Source organism: Ammospiza caudacuta, chromosome 28, assembly GCF_027887145.1.
Source record: "Ammospiza caudacuta isolate bAmmCau1 chromosome 28, bAmmCau1.pri, whole genome shotgun sequence".
NCBI lineage: Eukaryota > Metazoa > Chordata > Aves > Passeriformes > Passerellidae > Ammospiza > Ammospiza caudacuta.
The window spans coordinates 5,582,730-5,595,679 of NC_080620.1; the positions used below are offsets into that span (position 1 = coordinate 5,582,730).

The 12,950-nt window shown below is 59.1% G+C and overlaps 1 protein-coding gene across 1 annotated transcript; it reads left to right on the forward strand.

Moving 5' to 3' along the window:
• Positions 1 to 515: 515 nt before the first annotated feature.
• Positions 516 to 10,691, forward strand: MAP2K2 (mitogen-activated protein kinase kinase 2). The gene is made up of 11 exons (XM_058820983.1): positions 516 to 627; positions 1,694 to 1,904; positions 3,187 to 3,333; positions 3,851 to 3,928; positions 4,283 to 4,334; positions 4,424 to 4,548; positions 6,382 to 6,595; positions 7,270 to 7,334; positions 7,978 to 8,039; positions 8,588 to 8,633; positions 8,961 to 10,691. The coding sequence occupies exons 1-11, from the start codon at positions 542 to 544 to the stop codon at positions 9,069 to 9,071; spliced, it is 1,197 nt and encodes a 398-aa protein (XP_058676966.1). The 5' UTR covers positions 516 to 541; the 3' UTR covers positions 9,072 to 10,691.
• The last annotated feature ends 2,259 nt before the right edge of the window (positions 10,692 to 12,950 follow it).

Sequence of the window (12,950 nt, forward strand, 5' to 3'; positions counted from 1 at the left end):
CTCCCCGCTTTATGGCCCCGCCGGGACCGGGCAAAGGGCGCTCGCCCGGTGCCGCCACCCGGGGCCGCTCGGGGCCGTTCCTCAGGAGCCTCGGGGGTCCCGGGGTCTGGATCGGGCATGGAACGGGATGGGCAGAGCAGGCAGGGGCTGAGGGGCTGCTGCCCGTTGCTGGGTCACTAATTAGTGTTTATTTAATTAACGCTCCGCCCACACTGCCGGTGCCCCTCGGGTGTGGAACCCCGACCACGGCGGCCAACTCCTTCTCCCCCTCAGCGAGATCTCGCGAGACTCCGCTCCGCCGCGCGTTCTTCCTGGCGCACTTAGGCCCCGCCCCCTGTGCCTGAACGGGGCCCCGCCCCTCCGGGCTTTCTGCCCCCACCTCTCGGAGCCCCCGGTCCCGCCTCCATAGGCCCGATCGTGGCGCCGCCCCGCTACCGGCCATGTCCCCGCCCCCAGGCTCGGCCCCGCCCCGGCCCCGCCCCCGCGCGCCCCCGCGCCCGGCCGCGCCCCCCCGGCCCCGCAGGCGCGGCCCGGCCCGGCCATGCCGGCCAAGAGGAAGCCGGTGCTGCCCGCCCTCAACATCGCCCCCAGCGCCGCCGAGGGGCCCAGCCCCGACGGCTCCGCAGAGTGAGTCAGGCCCGGCCGGGACCGCCCCGGCAGGGGGGCTGGGCCTGGGGGGGGGACGCGGGGCCTGGGGGGGACACCGGGCCCGGGCAGAGCGGGGAGGCCGGGACAGAGCGGGCACCGGGCCCTGGGGGGTCGGGGCACGGCGGGCACGGGGCGTGGGGAGGGGCCGGGGAAGGCCTGGAGGAGCCGGGACGGGTTTGGGGAGGCCTGGGAAGGTCTGAGGGGGGAGCTGGGACAGGCTCGGGGGGACCGGGCCAGGCCTGGGGGGCTGGATGGGCCCGGTGTGGGGCAGGTGAGAGTCAGGGAGGCAGAGCCGGGGGAGAAGGCTGAGGGCTGGGAGGGCAGGTGCGGATGGCATGGGCAGGGGGAGGCTGTTCTGCCCCCCCGGTTTGCAGGGACAGCTCAGGCCCGCGGGGTGCCGTGCTAAGGTCCAGGAGGGAAACGGGCCTGGAGATCCAGCCTGGAGCTGGGATGGGCACCCGGGGGCTGGGGGGGACGTGGGGCAGCGCTGGGGGCTCGGCAGGTGGGAGATGTGGGGTGAGAGGCGGTGGAGGGGGGTACGAGGGGTGGAAGGGATGGGTGAGACCCTCCCGACACGTCCCAGTGTGGCTGAGGAGGGACAGGGGGTGGCAGCAAATGGGACGGAGCAGCTGGAGCTGGCACATGCTCGGCAGCTGCTGCTGGGGCAGCACAGACCCCCCTTTGTGCTCAGGATTTGGGGTGGGGGCGTAACAGGGCTGCGGGACCCCACGGAAAGCCCCTCTCATGTTACACACCAAAGCCAAGTTTGGCTCCCCGGGACAGAGAGCAGCATCTGCTGCTGCCTCTGTAAGGGCCCAAGGATTCTTCCTGTTCCTTGGCTCTCCCAAAACACCTGACCGCTCCCCAGCTCCTCTCCAGAGGGGCTGTGTGTGCTGGGCAGGGATTTCTCCAGCTCTCCCTGTCCAGGTGATCCCATTGTGGGGGCTCAGGACATGTCAGGGGATGATTTTTCCATCATTTCCTAAGAGCTGCACCCTCCTTTCCCTGGTGCTGAGCATCTCCCATCTCCTCCTCCCCTCTCCAGGGCTAACCTGGTGGACCTGCAGAAGAAGCTGGAGGAGCTGGAGCTGGATGAGCAGCAGAAGAAGCGCCTGGAAGCTTTCCTGACACAGAAAGCCAAAGTGGGGGAGCTGAAGGACGATGACTTCGAGAGGATCTGCGAGCTGGGCGCTGGCAATGGCGGCGTGGTCACCAAAGTGCAGCACAAACCCTCAGGGCTCGTTATGGCACGGAAGGTAACGAGGGGCTGGGAATGCTGGGGGGCACCTGGAGCTCTCCATGGCTCGGGGAGCACTGGCTTTGGTTGGATTCTCTCTGCATTTGCACCTTCACCACCTCACCATGGTCAGGAGCAGAGGCCTGGCTGCTCCCAGATGGAGCTGTCTCCTTTTGGAGAGGCTGCACTCCCAGTGACAGATCCCTGGGCTCTGGAAAACAGCAGTTTATTTTTTTTTTCCCCAGTTCTGATGGACAAAGTGAGTGGAATTGGCTCTCCTGAGGATTGTAGGTCATGACTGAGGAAGTGGCAGTGGGAAGGATGGGTTTGGCACACACGTCCCTCATTCCAGCCCCGTTTATCTCATTCCAAGCAGGGACAGAGGTTCCTCAGACAGAGGTTCCTCTCAGACTTGGCTCCATTGGGAACATCCACTGTGGTGCCACAGAGTAGAAAATCAGGAGCTGCTTCACCTGCATGCTGGGAGAGGCTGTGCTTGGCAGGAGCAGCACAACCACTGCTCTGCCTCCTCCAGAGTCTCTCCTCCCTCCTGCTGCTGGGATCGTGGAATCCTGGAGTGGTTTGGGTTGGAAGGGGCCTCACAGCTCACCCAGTTCCAGGGCAGGGCCTCCTTTCTCCAGCCCTGGGTGTTTCCCTCCCCGCTCTGCTCTGACCCCGCGTGCGGCCCCAAAAGCCGCTGCTCGTTCTCGTGCAGAACCTTCACAGGGGCTTTTTCTTTTCTGTGGTTTCCTTGATCTGGGAGCACCTTCTTACAACACCTCCAGAGCTTGTGAAAATGCTCCTGGCTGCTGACTCAGAGGGGCTGAGATCAAACTCCTGACTCGTCTTTCCACCCGTGTCCGGTGCAATCCCGGCGCCTTCCGTGGCTGAGGCAGCACAGAGCTCTCCCTGTGCCTCCAGCATGGGATCCCACACAGAGCTCTCCCTGTGCCTCCAGCCTGGGATCCCACACTGGATGGGGCTGGAGACACCTTCAGTCCCACCCAGTGCCACCCCTGCCATGGCCAGGGACACCTTCCACTGGCCCTGGGCACTGCCAGGGCCGGCCACAGCTTCTCTGGGAATTCCATTCCAAGATTTATTCCCAATATCCCATCCATGCCTGCCCTGGGAAGCCATTCCCTGTGTCCTGGCACTTTATCCTTGATATTACTCTGCAAATGGGAAAAATTCTGCACCTCCCTTGAAGATCTGATTTCCTCCCAGCACTCAGGGCTGCTGCCCATCAGTTCCTCTCCTTCCCAGGACTCACACCTTGCCTATTTCCTCTCCCTTGGCAGCTGATCCATTTGGAAATCAAGCCAGCCATCAGGAACCAGATCATCCGGGAGCTGCAGGTGCTGCACGAGTGCAACTCCCCCTACATCGTGGGCTTCTATGGAGCCTTCTACAGCGACGGGGAGATCTCCATCTGCATGGAGCACATGGTGAGTGAGGCCCTGCCCTCCCTGCTCCCTCCCAGTGCCACTGGCAGCCCCTTGTCCTGGCCATTGCTCCTGGTGGGAGCCACACATTCCTGCCAGGGCTCGGAATGAGGGAGACAGCGACTTTTGGGAAGAGGAAGCAGAGGTTTGGGGCTTGGCCAAACGGAAATGTTGCCAACCTACTGCTCTGCAGAGCCTGCTGAGAGGCTCAGTGGACACGTTCTGTTCTTTCTGTTGGAAAATTAAGTCATTTCTCCTCCAAATCAGCACCATCTTGGCATTTCCACTGATGGAAGGAAGCAGAGATCCAACAGCAAGAAGCAGAGCTGTTAAAAAACAGTTTTCAGTGATAAACCTGAGTGATACCAGTTTTCAGTGATAAACCTGAGCTCAGATCACCAGATCTTCTTTTTGGCTGAAAAAGGAGTGTGCTCAATGCACCTGCTGCCCTGTGCATCCAGCTGCTCTGTTTTCCTGCTGGGAATTGCTGCGTTGGTCATTCCCACGTTCTTGGTTTCAGGATGGTGGCTCTTTGGATCAAGTGCTGAAAGAAGCCAAAAGAATTCCTGAGGAAATCCTGGGCAAAGTCAGTATAGCGGTGAGTGCTGGGGCTGCCCAGGCTTCCAGGGGGGATTTGCTGGGCAGGGATTGGGAATAATTCCTGGGCTGCCCTGGGAAGTTTTCTGTGTTTCCCAGTCCTGGGGACTGCACTTTTCCTGGGCCAGAGCAGAGGGGAAATATTCCCACCTCCTTTCCCCCTGGATAATGTTGGCTTCGCTTCGAGGAGTTTTGGGCGAAGCTTTTTTGGGGTGGTTCACCCAAAATCTGTGATGGAATTGGGGATAAATTGCAAACCCTGAGGGACATGGCCACCACAGGGCAGCTCTCCTTGGGCTGGGAGCAGAGCTGTTCCCTGAGCTCTGCTCTGATCCAGCCTTTGGGTTCTCCCCAGGTTCTGCGGGGCCTGGCCTACCTGCGGGAGAAGCACCAAATCATGCACAGAGGTGAGAGCAGGACCCTGAAAATGCCAGCCTGCAGCGCCCGGTGTCACCCAGAGCCACCCTCACACTGCCCTCTCTCTCGCTGTTCCCAGATGTGAAACCCTCCAACATCCTGGTGAATTCCCGAGGGGAGATCAAGCTCTGTGACTTTGGGGTCAGCGGGCAGCTCATTGACTCCATGGCCAACTCCTTTGTGGGAACTCGGTCCTACATGTCTGTAAGTTCCTTCCACCTGGGTTTTTTGGGCTATTTGGGTTCATCTCAGCTGTTTCCATCCCCATCCTGTCCACAGGGACACTTTCCACTGTCCCAGGCTGTTCCAAGCCTCGTCCAACCTGGCCTTGGACACTTCCAGGGATCCAGGGGCAGCCCCAGCTTCTGTGGGAACCTGTGCCAGGGCCTCCCCACCCTCCCAGGGAAGGATCCTGAGGTCTGAGCTGCTCCTGTATTTTGGGAATGGTTATTCAAGAGCAGTTATAGTTAGTCAGGGGCTATTTAAAAATCCTGTCCCCTCTGCTCCCAGGCCCTGGCTCCAGGCTGCCTCAGAGCTGCCAGTGGGGATGACTTGCATGGATTGATTTATTTCTGATTTTTTCTTTTAATGGCCATAACCTCAAGGGGATTTTCTGCTCCTTTGGTTCCTCTTGGGTGTGAACAGCAGAGAGCAGGAAAATACATTTTTATGGATAAGCAGAGTCCCTTAGATTTCAGCACACAGAGAAATAGGTTCCTGCTGGGTGTTCCAGACTCCCAAACACAAGCAGCTGGGAATGCTGCTGAGTTGGGAGTGTGGATAAGATGCTCCAAGTGCTTTTTGTCTGCACATCGTTCTTCTTTTCCATCCCCTTTGCACATGATCCTTCTGGGACTGTCCCTTCCCTGGAGAGCTGCCATGGAGAGGCCTTTGGGATATTACAGAATCCCAGGATGGTTTGGGTTGGAAGGACCTTAAAGCCCATCCAGTCCCACTCCTGCCATGGCAGGGACACCTTTCACTGTCCCAGGCTGCTCCAACCTGGACATTTCCAGGGATCCAGGGGCAGCCACAGCTTCCAGGGCCTCCCCACCCTCTCAGGGTGGAATTCCTTCCCAATCTATCCCATCTATCCCTGCCTCTGTCCGTGTGGAGCCATTCCCTGTGTCCTGTCCCTTGCCCAGAGTCCTTCTCCAGTTCCCTTGGAGCCCCTTTAGGCACTGGAGTCTGAGTCTCACCAATACAGGATATTTGTATTTGGTGTCACTATCCCATTCCTGTGTCCTGGGTGTCCATATCCCATGTCAGTGGGTGTTCCCGTGCTCTGGGGACCAGCATTCCATGTCACCTTGCATTCCCTGTGCCCTGGGTGCCATTATTGCCCATTCCCAGAGCCATTATCGCCCATTTCCAGTGGTTATCGCCCATTCCCAGTGCCATTATCCCCATTCCCCCTGAGCCCCTCCCTGTGCTCTTCCCATTATCCCCATCCCCATTCCTAGTGCTATTATCCCCATCCCCAGTGCCATTATCCCTGCTATTCCCATTCCCAATGCCATTTTCCCTATTCCCAGTGCCATTATCCCCATCTCTCCTGCAGCCCAAGTGCCTGCAGGGCTCTCCCCATTATCCCCATCCCCATTCCCATTATCCCCATTCCCATTCCCATTATCCCCATTCCCAGTGCCATCATCCCCATCCCCAGTGCCATTATCCCTGTTATTCCCATTCCCAATGCCATTTTCCCTATTCCCAGTGCCATTATCCCCATCTCTCCTGCAGCCCAAGTGCCTGCAGGGCTCTCCCCATTATCCCCATTCCCATTCCCATTATCCCCATTCCCATTCCCATTATCCCCATTCCCAGTGCCATCATCCCCATCCCCAGTGCCATTATCCCTGTTATTCCCATTCCCAATGCCATTTTCCCTATTCCCAGTGCCATTATCCCCATCTCTCCTGCAGCCCAAGTGCCTGCAGGGCTGTCCCCATTATCCCCATTCCCATTGTCCCCATTATCCCCGTTCCCAGTGCCACTATCCCCATCCCATTCCCACTGTCCCCTCCTCTCCCGCAGCCCGAGCGCCTGCAGGGCACGCACTACTCGGTGCAGTCGGACATCTGGAGCATGGGGCTGTCCCTGGTGGAGCTGTCGATCGGAAGGTACCCAATCCCCCCGCCAGACTCCAAGGAACTGGAAGCAATTTTTGGCCGTCCTGTGGTGGACGGGGCGGAGGGAGAGTCCCCCAGCATCTCGCCGCGGGCCAGGCCCCCAGGACGCCCCGTCAGTGGTAGGGGCTGTGGTGTGCATCGGCAGCAACGCTTCCATGGGGGATCTGCGGGGTTGGGGTGGCCGGGGGAGCTGCCCTGCAGGAGGCTCTGCTGGGAGCGCCGCTAGGGAAGGCGCCTTTGGCTCCTGCACGACACAGGTTGGTGGAATCGAGGTGGGGAGGGACTCTCAGGATGGATTTGGGCTCTGCCCGTGGGCTCCTGAGATCCTCCTGTGTCCCACAGAAAGGCCGTGGGCACGGCTGGAACGTGGCTCCCGTGGAGAGGATGGTGTGAGGGACGCTATCACAGCCCCTGTGCTGCCAGCAGGTTCTTCTCGGGCAGCTCTTTGGGAAGAGCTCTGCTGGGAGCTCTCACAGAAGCACCAAGCAGCTCCAGGATTCCAGGGATGCTCTGCTGGAGCCGTTTCCTTGGGAGCAGAAGGCTCTCCCCTGCCTGGAAGTGCTGCCAGCCAGCCAGAGTAGATGGTCTGGTGCTGTCCAATAAATAAATCTGGACTGGAGGTCTGGTGAAAGAAATGCAAATTCTGGGAATGAACTTGATTCTATTTAATGACTCAATTTCCCTGGGAGTTGCCTCAGCCTCTCCCAGCAGAGCTCCCCCAAAATTGTGTTTTTCACCCCAAACTGAGCCCTGAGCAGCCTCTCAGCACCGTTTGTGTCGTGTCACCCCCCAGGCCACGGGATGGACACCAGGCCTGCCATGGCCATCTTTGAGCTGCTGGATTACATCGTTAACGAGGTGGGTGTTTGCTTCCCCAGGGCTTCCTCAGGGATGTTCTGCTCTCCATGTTTGGTCACTCATGGAATCCAACATGGTTTGGGTTGGAAGGACCTTAAAGCTCATCCAGTGCCACCCCTGCCATGGCAAGGACACCTCCCATTGTCCCACTGCTCCAGCCTGGCCTTGGGCACTGCCAGGGATCCAGGGATCCACAGCTGCTCTGGGCACTCCATCCCAGGGCCTCCCCACTCTTACAGGGGGGAATTTCTTCCCAAAATCCCATCTAAACCTTCCCTCCCTCAGTTTAAGGCCATCCCCCGTGTCCTACCCAACTCGCAAGGCCAGCTCTCACAAACACAGCGATGGAAAATTCTCATTTTGGGATTGTTTCATCAGCCCTAGGCATGGCCAGAGCTGGGATTTGTGAGGCTGGATTTAGGATTGGGATGCTTGGTGATTTCCCAGCTTTGGCTGGGGTTCAGTGTGGGTGCAGAACGAGCTGGAGCAGCAGGGGAAGGAGTGGCAGGGAAGGGTTTTCCTGGCTGGAAAAGCAGTGAGGATGAGGAGGATGAGAGTGGCTGTAGAGCTCAGCTCCCTGACGCTGATTTTTGGCCCAGTAACACAGGAGTGGTGCAGGAACCCCTTTTCTTTCTCTCCACAGCCACCTCCCAAGCTGCCGAGTGGAGTCTTCACGCAAGATTTCCAGGAGTTTGTAAATAAATGGTGAGGATTTCATCTCCTGGCTGAAGGTGGAGCCTTGGACATGCTCCTTGACAGCTCTGCAGCTCCACCCTCTGTGTTCTGCCTGATCTCTCTCTCTCTCTCCCTGCCTGATCCCACGTTGTGCTGGGAGCTCCTGCCTTGGGAAGGGTGGCAGTAAAAGCATTTTATTATTTGTGGGGCTGCTGAGCAGGATCCCAGCTCCTTCTAAATGTGAGCCTGGCAAGGGGGGTGGCAGAGCAGATCCTGGGGCTGAGTCACCCCGTGGGCACAGGGACACCTGAAGGTGCTGCCAGAGCTCCCAGCGAAGCAGAGATTGGATATTAAACCCCAGATTGCTGCCAAGCTTTAGGGCCTTGTCTCCATTTGCAGGGCACAGTTTGTCCCCACAGTGTGGAGGAGATGGATGCTGCAGCTCTCCCTGGGAGCTGGGCTGGCAGGGATCCCTCTCCCAGGATCTTGAGGGGCTTTGGGGGAAGCTGGGGCTTCTCCAGCCTGATCCTCACATGGAATCTCACCTTGGCTTCCCTCTCTTGTTCTTCTCATTTCAGCTTAATTAAGAACCCAGCAGAACGAGCAGATCTGAAGATGCTGATGGTGAGTGGGGAGAGGATTTTTCTGGTAGCTCTGCCAGCTGCTGCCCCATCCATCCCACTTGCTCCAAAGGCTGGGAATTCCCAGGCTGAGCTCAGGATGTGGGACTGACCCCCTTTTATCCAGGGGAAGTGCAGGGCTGGGTGGGATCTTGGGCAGGAATTCCTCCCTGTGATGATGGGAGGAATGTTTTCTCCAAATCCTCTTTCCCTGCCTCAGGATCTTCCCCTCCTCCTCTCCAGTGCATATCCCACAGCACAGGGCCGGCTTTTTGGGGTCTGGGCTGCTCCTCTGGGCCGTTCCTGACCGTGTTTTCCCCTGTGCTTGCAGAGCCACACGTTCATCAAGCGCTCCGAGGTGGAGGAGGTGGATTTCGCGGGCTGGCTGTGCCGGACGCTGCGGCTGAACCAGCCCAGCACTCCCACCCGAGCTGCCATGTGAGCCCGGCTGGCACTCCTGCCTCGGGCACCGCTTCCTCTGCTCCCTGCAGGGCACAGCTGGCCCTCCTTCCTCCCTCCCAGCGCCAAAGCTCCGGCCCGGGGCGGCTCCATCCTCCCGGGGCGGCTCCATCCTCCCGGGGCGGCTCCATCCACCGGGGCGGCTCCATCCTCCAGGGTCGGTCCCCTCGGACCTGGGGGTGTTCCAGGCTCTGCTCCAGCTCTGGAGCTCCTGACACTTGGGAATTGTGGTGCTGCTTATGTTGGTTTTTCTTTATTTTTTTGGGTTTATTCTTGTTTTGGTTTGGGTTTTGTTTTGTTATTTTGGAAATTAGGAAGGAAGGTGATGGCGTGTGTGAGGTGGTGCGGGATGAGGGGCGGCTGGTGCTTCACCCCATCCCTGGTTTCTCTCTGGGATGGAGAATCAGTGGGATCAGGGATGGAGAAACCCTGCCTAGGGTGGCCCAGAGCAGTGTCCCTGTCCTGCCTGAGGCCACAGCTGGGCTGGGGGCAGAACAGGGATTGCTGCTTGGTTTAAATCTGCTTTAAACGGTTCTGATGGAGCCTGGCTTGTCCTGAGCTGGATGTTCAGGGGAGGGGCTGGATCCATGGGGATGGGGAATGGGGATGGCTCCCACTTTTCAGTGTCCAGATGAGGAGAGAGGGTGCATTTTGGATTTTCCTTCCCTGGAGAAGGGGAGGCAGAGCCTGGCTATTCCCAGCAGCTGTGCCCAGGGTTGGGGTCGCTCTCCTGATCCCATTGGGGGCACAGGGAACCCTCCAGGCTGCATTTTCTCTCTTCCAGGCTGCATTTTCTCCCTTCCAGGCTGCATTTTCCCCCCTCCAGGCTGCATTTCCCCCCTCCAGCTGCCTCCAGCCCATCCCAGGGCTGGCCTCAGCCATTGTGGCCGTGGCAGAGCTCCAGGATTCCCTGTCAGAGCCCCCTGGCCAGGGATGAACCCGCTCTGAGCCCACGTTGTTGTCCCTGGATTGTCCCTCCCTCCCATCGAGGACCCTGCAGCCCCCCAGGCCCCTTCCCACCACGTGGATTTTGGGGTGAATTATTCCTTTCCTCCCCCCATGTGGGTTTAGCAACCCCTGAGCCCCCCGTGAGGATTTGGGAATTTTTTTTGTGTTTTCCTTGTATTTTTTTTGGCTGTTTTTCACTCAGTCAAGCTGGCAGCTGCCATCCCCCTGCCTGCCCTGGGTCCCACCATGGCAGCCCCCCCAAAAATTAACTCCCAGGCCTGGGTACCCCCAAACCCCTCATCCCTTTTGCTTTCCTGTTTTCCAGCACAGGACAGAGGCACTGCCCTGCCTGGTGCCAACCCACGGGGCAGCCACAACCCCAAAGGGGGGACACCCCAATTTTTGGGGGGGAACTCCCCAGATTTGAGGGGTCTGTGCTTGCTGGCTCAGCTCATGCCCAACCAAGCCCCCCCTGGAGCCGTGGGGTGCTCGATGTGATGAATTTTGCCTCTTATTTAATATGGGAAGGTTCCTCAAGTTTCGGGCTATTTTCCATCAGTTTTGGTGCTGGGTTTTGGAGAGGAAGAGGAGGAAAAGGAGGAGGAGGATGATGAGGAGGAGGAGAGCATGGATGGAGCAGTTTGGTGGTGCAATTAATTTTGTTGTTTTTGTTTTTTTTTTTTTTTAAACTCGATATTTTCATCATGGACGGGGAGGGGGGGGAAATAATAAATAAACGGCACTTTACATTTCCAGGTGGTTTCTCTCCAAGGTTGTGCCCCGGGTGGGTTTAACCCCTTAGGAGCCGGAATTCCAGCTGGGAATGCTGTCTGAGAGCTCTGCTGGCTCTCCCTGGGATGTGCTGGCCACTGCTGCCTCCAGTGGGAGCCGCAGACACCGGAATGATCCCCAGCACGGGATGGATGTGGGATCCGAGGACCTAAATCCAGCTGGAAATAATTGGGGGGTGAAAAATATTTAGGGGTGAAAAATATTTGGGGTGAGCAGCAGCTGGGTGAAGCTGAAAAAAAACCCAAATTTGGCACAAAATTGGAAAATATTTTGCAGGTTTTGGGCTGTGAATGATGCGGGGGATCAGGGGGTGACACCAGCATGGTGACATCCCTAATTCCAGGCTCCTTCTGGGACATTTTTTGGGATCCCATCCCTAATTCCAGGCTCCTTCTGGGACATGTTTTGGGATCCCATCCCTAATTCCAGGCTCCTTCTGGGGCATTTTTTGGGTTCCATGGTGCCATCCCCAATTCCACGCTCATTTTGGGACATTTTTGGGGGATCCCACAGTGCCATCCTAAATTCCAGGCTCCTTCTGGGGCATTTTTGGGGGTCCCATGCCATGGTCCCAGACTCCAGGCTCTTTCTGGGTCATTTTTGGGGGATCCCATGGTGCCATCCCTAATTCTAGGCTGCTTCTGGGACATTTTTTGGGGATCCTGTAGTGCCATCTCTAATTCCATGCTCATTTTGGGACATTTTTGGGGGTTCCCATGGTGCCATCCCTAATTCCATGCTCATTTTGGGACATTTTTGGGGGTTCCCATGGTGCCATCCCTAATTCCATGCTCATTTTGGGACATTTTTGGGGTCCCATGCCGTGGTCCCTGACTCCAGGCTCCCGTGGTGCTGCTTTGGGGCGTCCTGGTTTGTTTTTTCCTGCTGTTTTGGGGTCCCCCTGGGCTCTGGGGTGCCCTGGGATGGACTCACTGCACCCCTGGGAGCTGCGCCAGGTTTTGTTGGTGCCAGCTGGGATTTGGGGGGGTCTCCAGGGTGGGGGTGACCACGGCCCCTGTGCCACAGTGGGATTTTAGGGGCGCAGGGAGGAATTGGGGGTGGCAAAGGGGGGGATACCCAACCCCTGTTCAGTTTATGGGGTACAATGGGGGGAGTTGGGGTTCTCCCCCCAAACACCCTCATGGGGCGGTGGGGGGGGGGGGGGTCCACAGCTGATTTTGGGGGGTCTCAGTGCAGGGAGGACACTGGGGGTTCATATTTTGGGGGGCCCCCCCCAGGCGTGCCCCGGGCGTGCAGGGGAAAGCGAAAGCAGCCGGGAGCTGGGGCTGCTGGGGCAGGGCCGGGACGGGCTTGGGGTGCAGCCCCGCACCCCAAACCCCACCCCAAAACCTCCCCCCGCTCCGTTTGGGGGTTCAGGGCCCCCTCAGTCCCCACCCCCGGCCGTGCTTCCCCGTGCTGCCTCAGTTTCCCCAGCTGCTCAATGGGGTTAATGACCCAAAACCCCCCTAAAACCTCCCCAAGTCCCCCCCGGGGGGCGGGGGAAGGGTGAGGGGCGGGCGGGGAGCTGGGCCGGGGTTATTTAAGGGGAAAAAGGGGCAAAAAGGGGAAATCCCAGCGAGGAACGCGACCCCCGAGGGGGGAAGGGGAAGGGGGGTGTCGACCGCAGCTTTGCTTTCCTCGCTTTCTCTTCCTTTAATGAACCCAAACCCCAAATGTCCGACAATTCCAAATGCACCCGAAATTTTCCCTTTTCCCCGCGGCCGGGACGGCGCTGGAATTGCGGGAGCCGAGGCGGGGGTGGCCGGGCCCCGCCCGGGTGGGGACAGCCCGCCCGTGTCCCCGTGTCCCCGTGTCCCCCGCGCCGCTCCCGTCCTTGCCGGGCTGGCTCCGAGCCCACCGTGACCTTGGGCTCCGTGTCCCCGTCCCCCAGCGGCCGGGGGGGGACACGAGTGGCGGGGAGGGGCTGCGGGGACATTGGGGACAGCGAGGGCGGCACGTGGTGCCTCGGGGAGGTGACCTGGGAGGGACATGGAGGGGCGGGGGGCGTGGGGAGGCGACACCAGGGTGGGGTGACGCGGGGAGGGGCCCGTGGGGGGACCCGAGTGGGTTTGGGGGGACAGGGAGGGGACACGTGGGGACACGCGTGGGGCTGGGGGCGCGG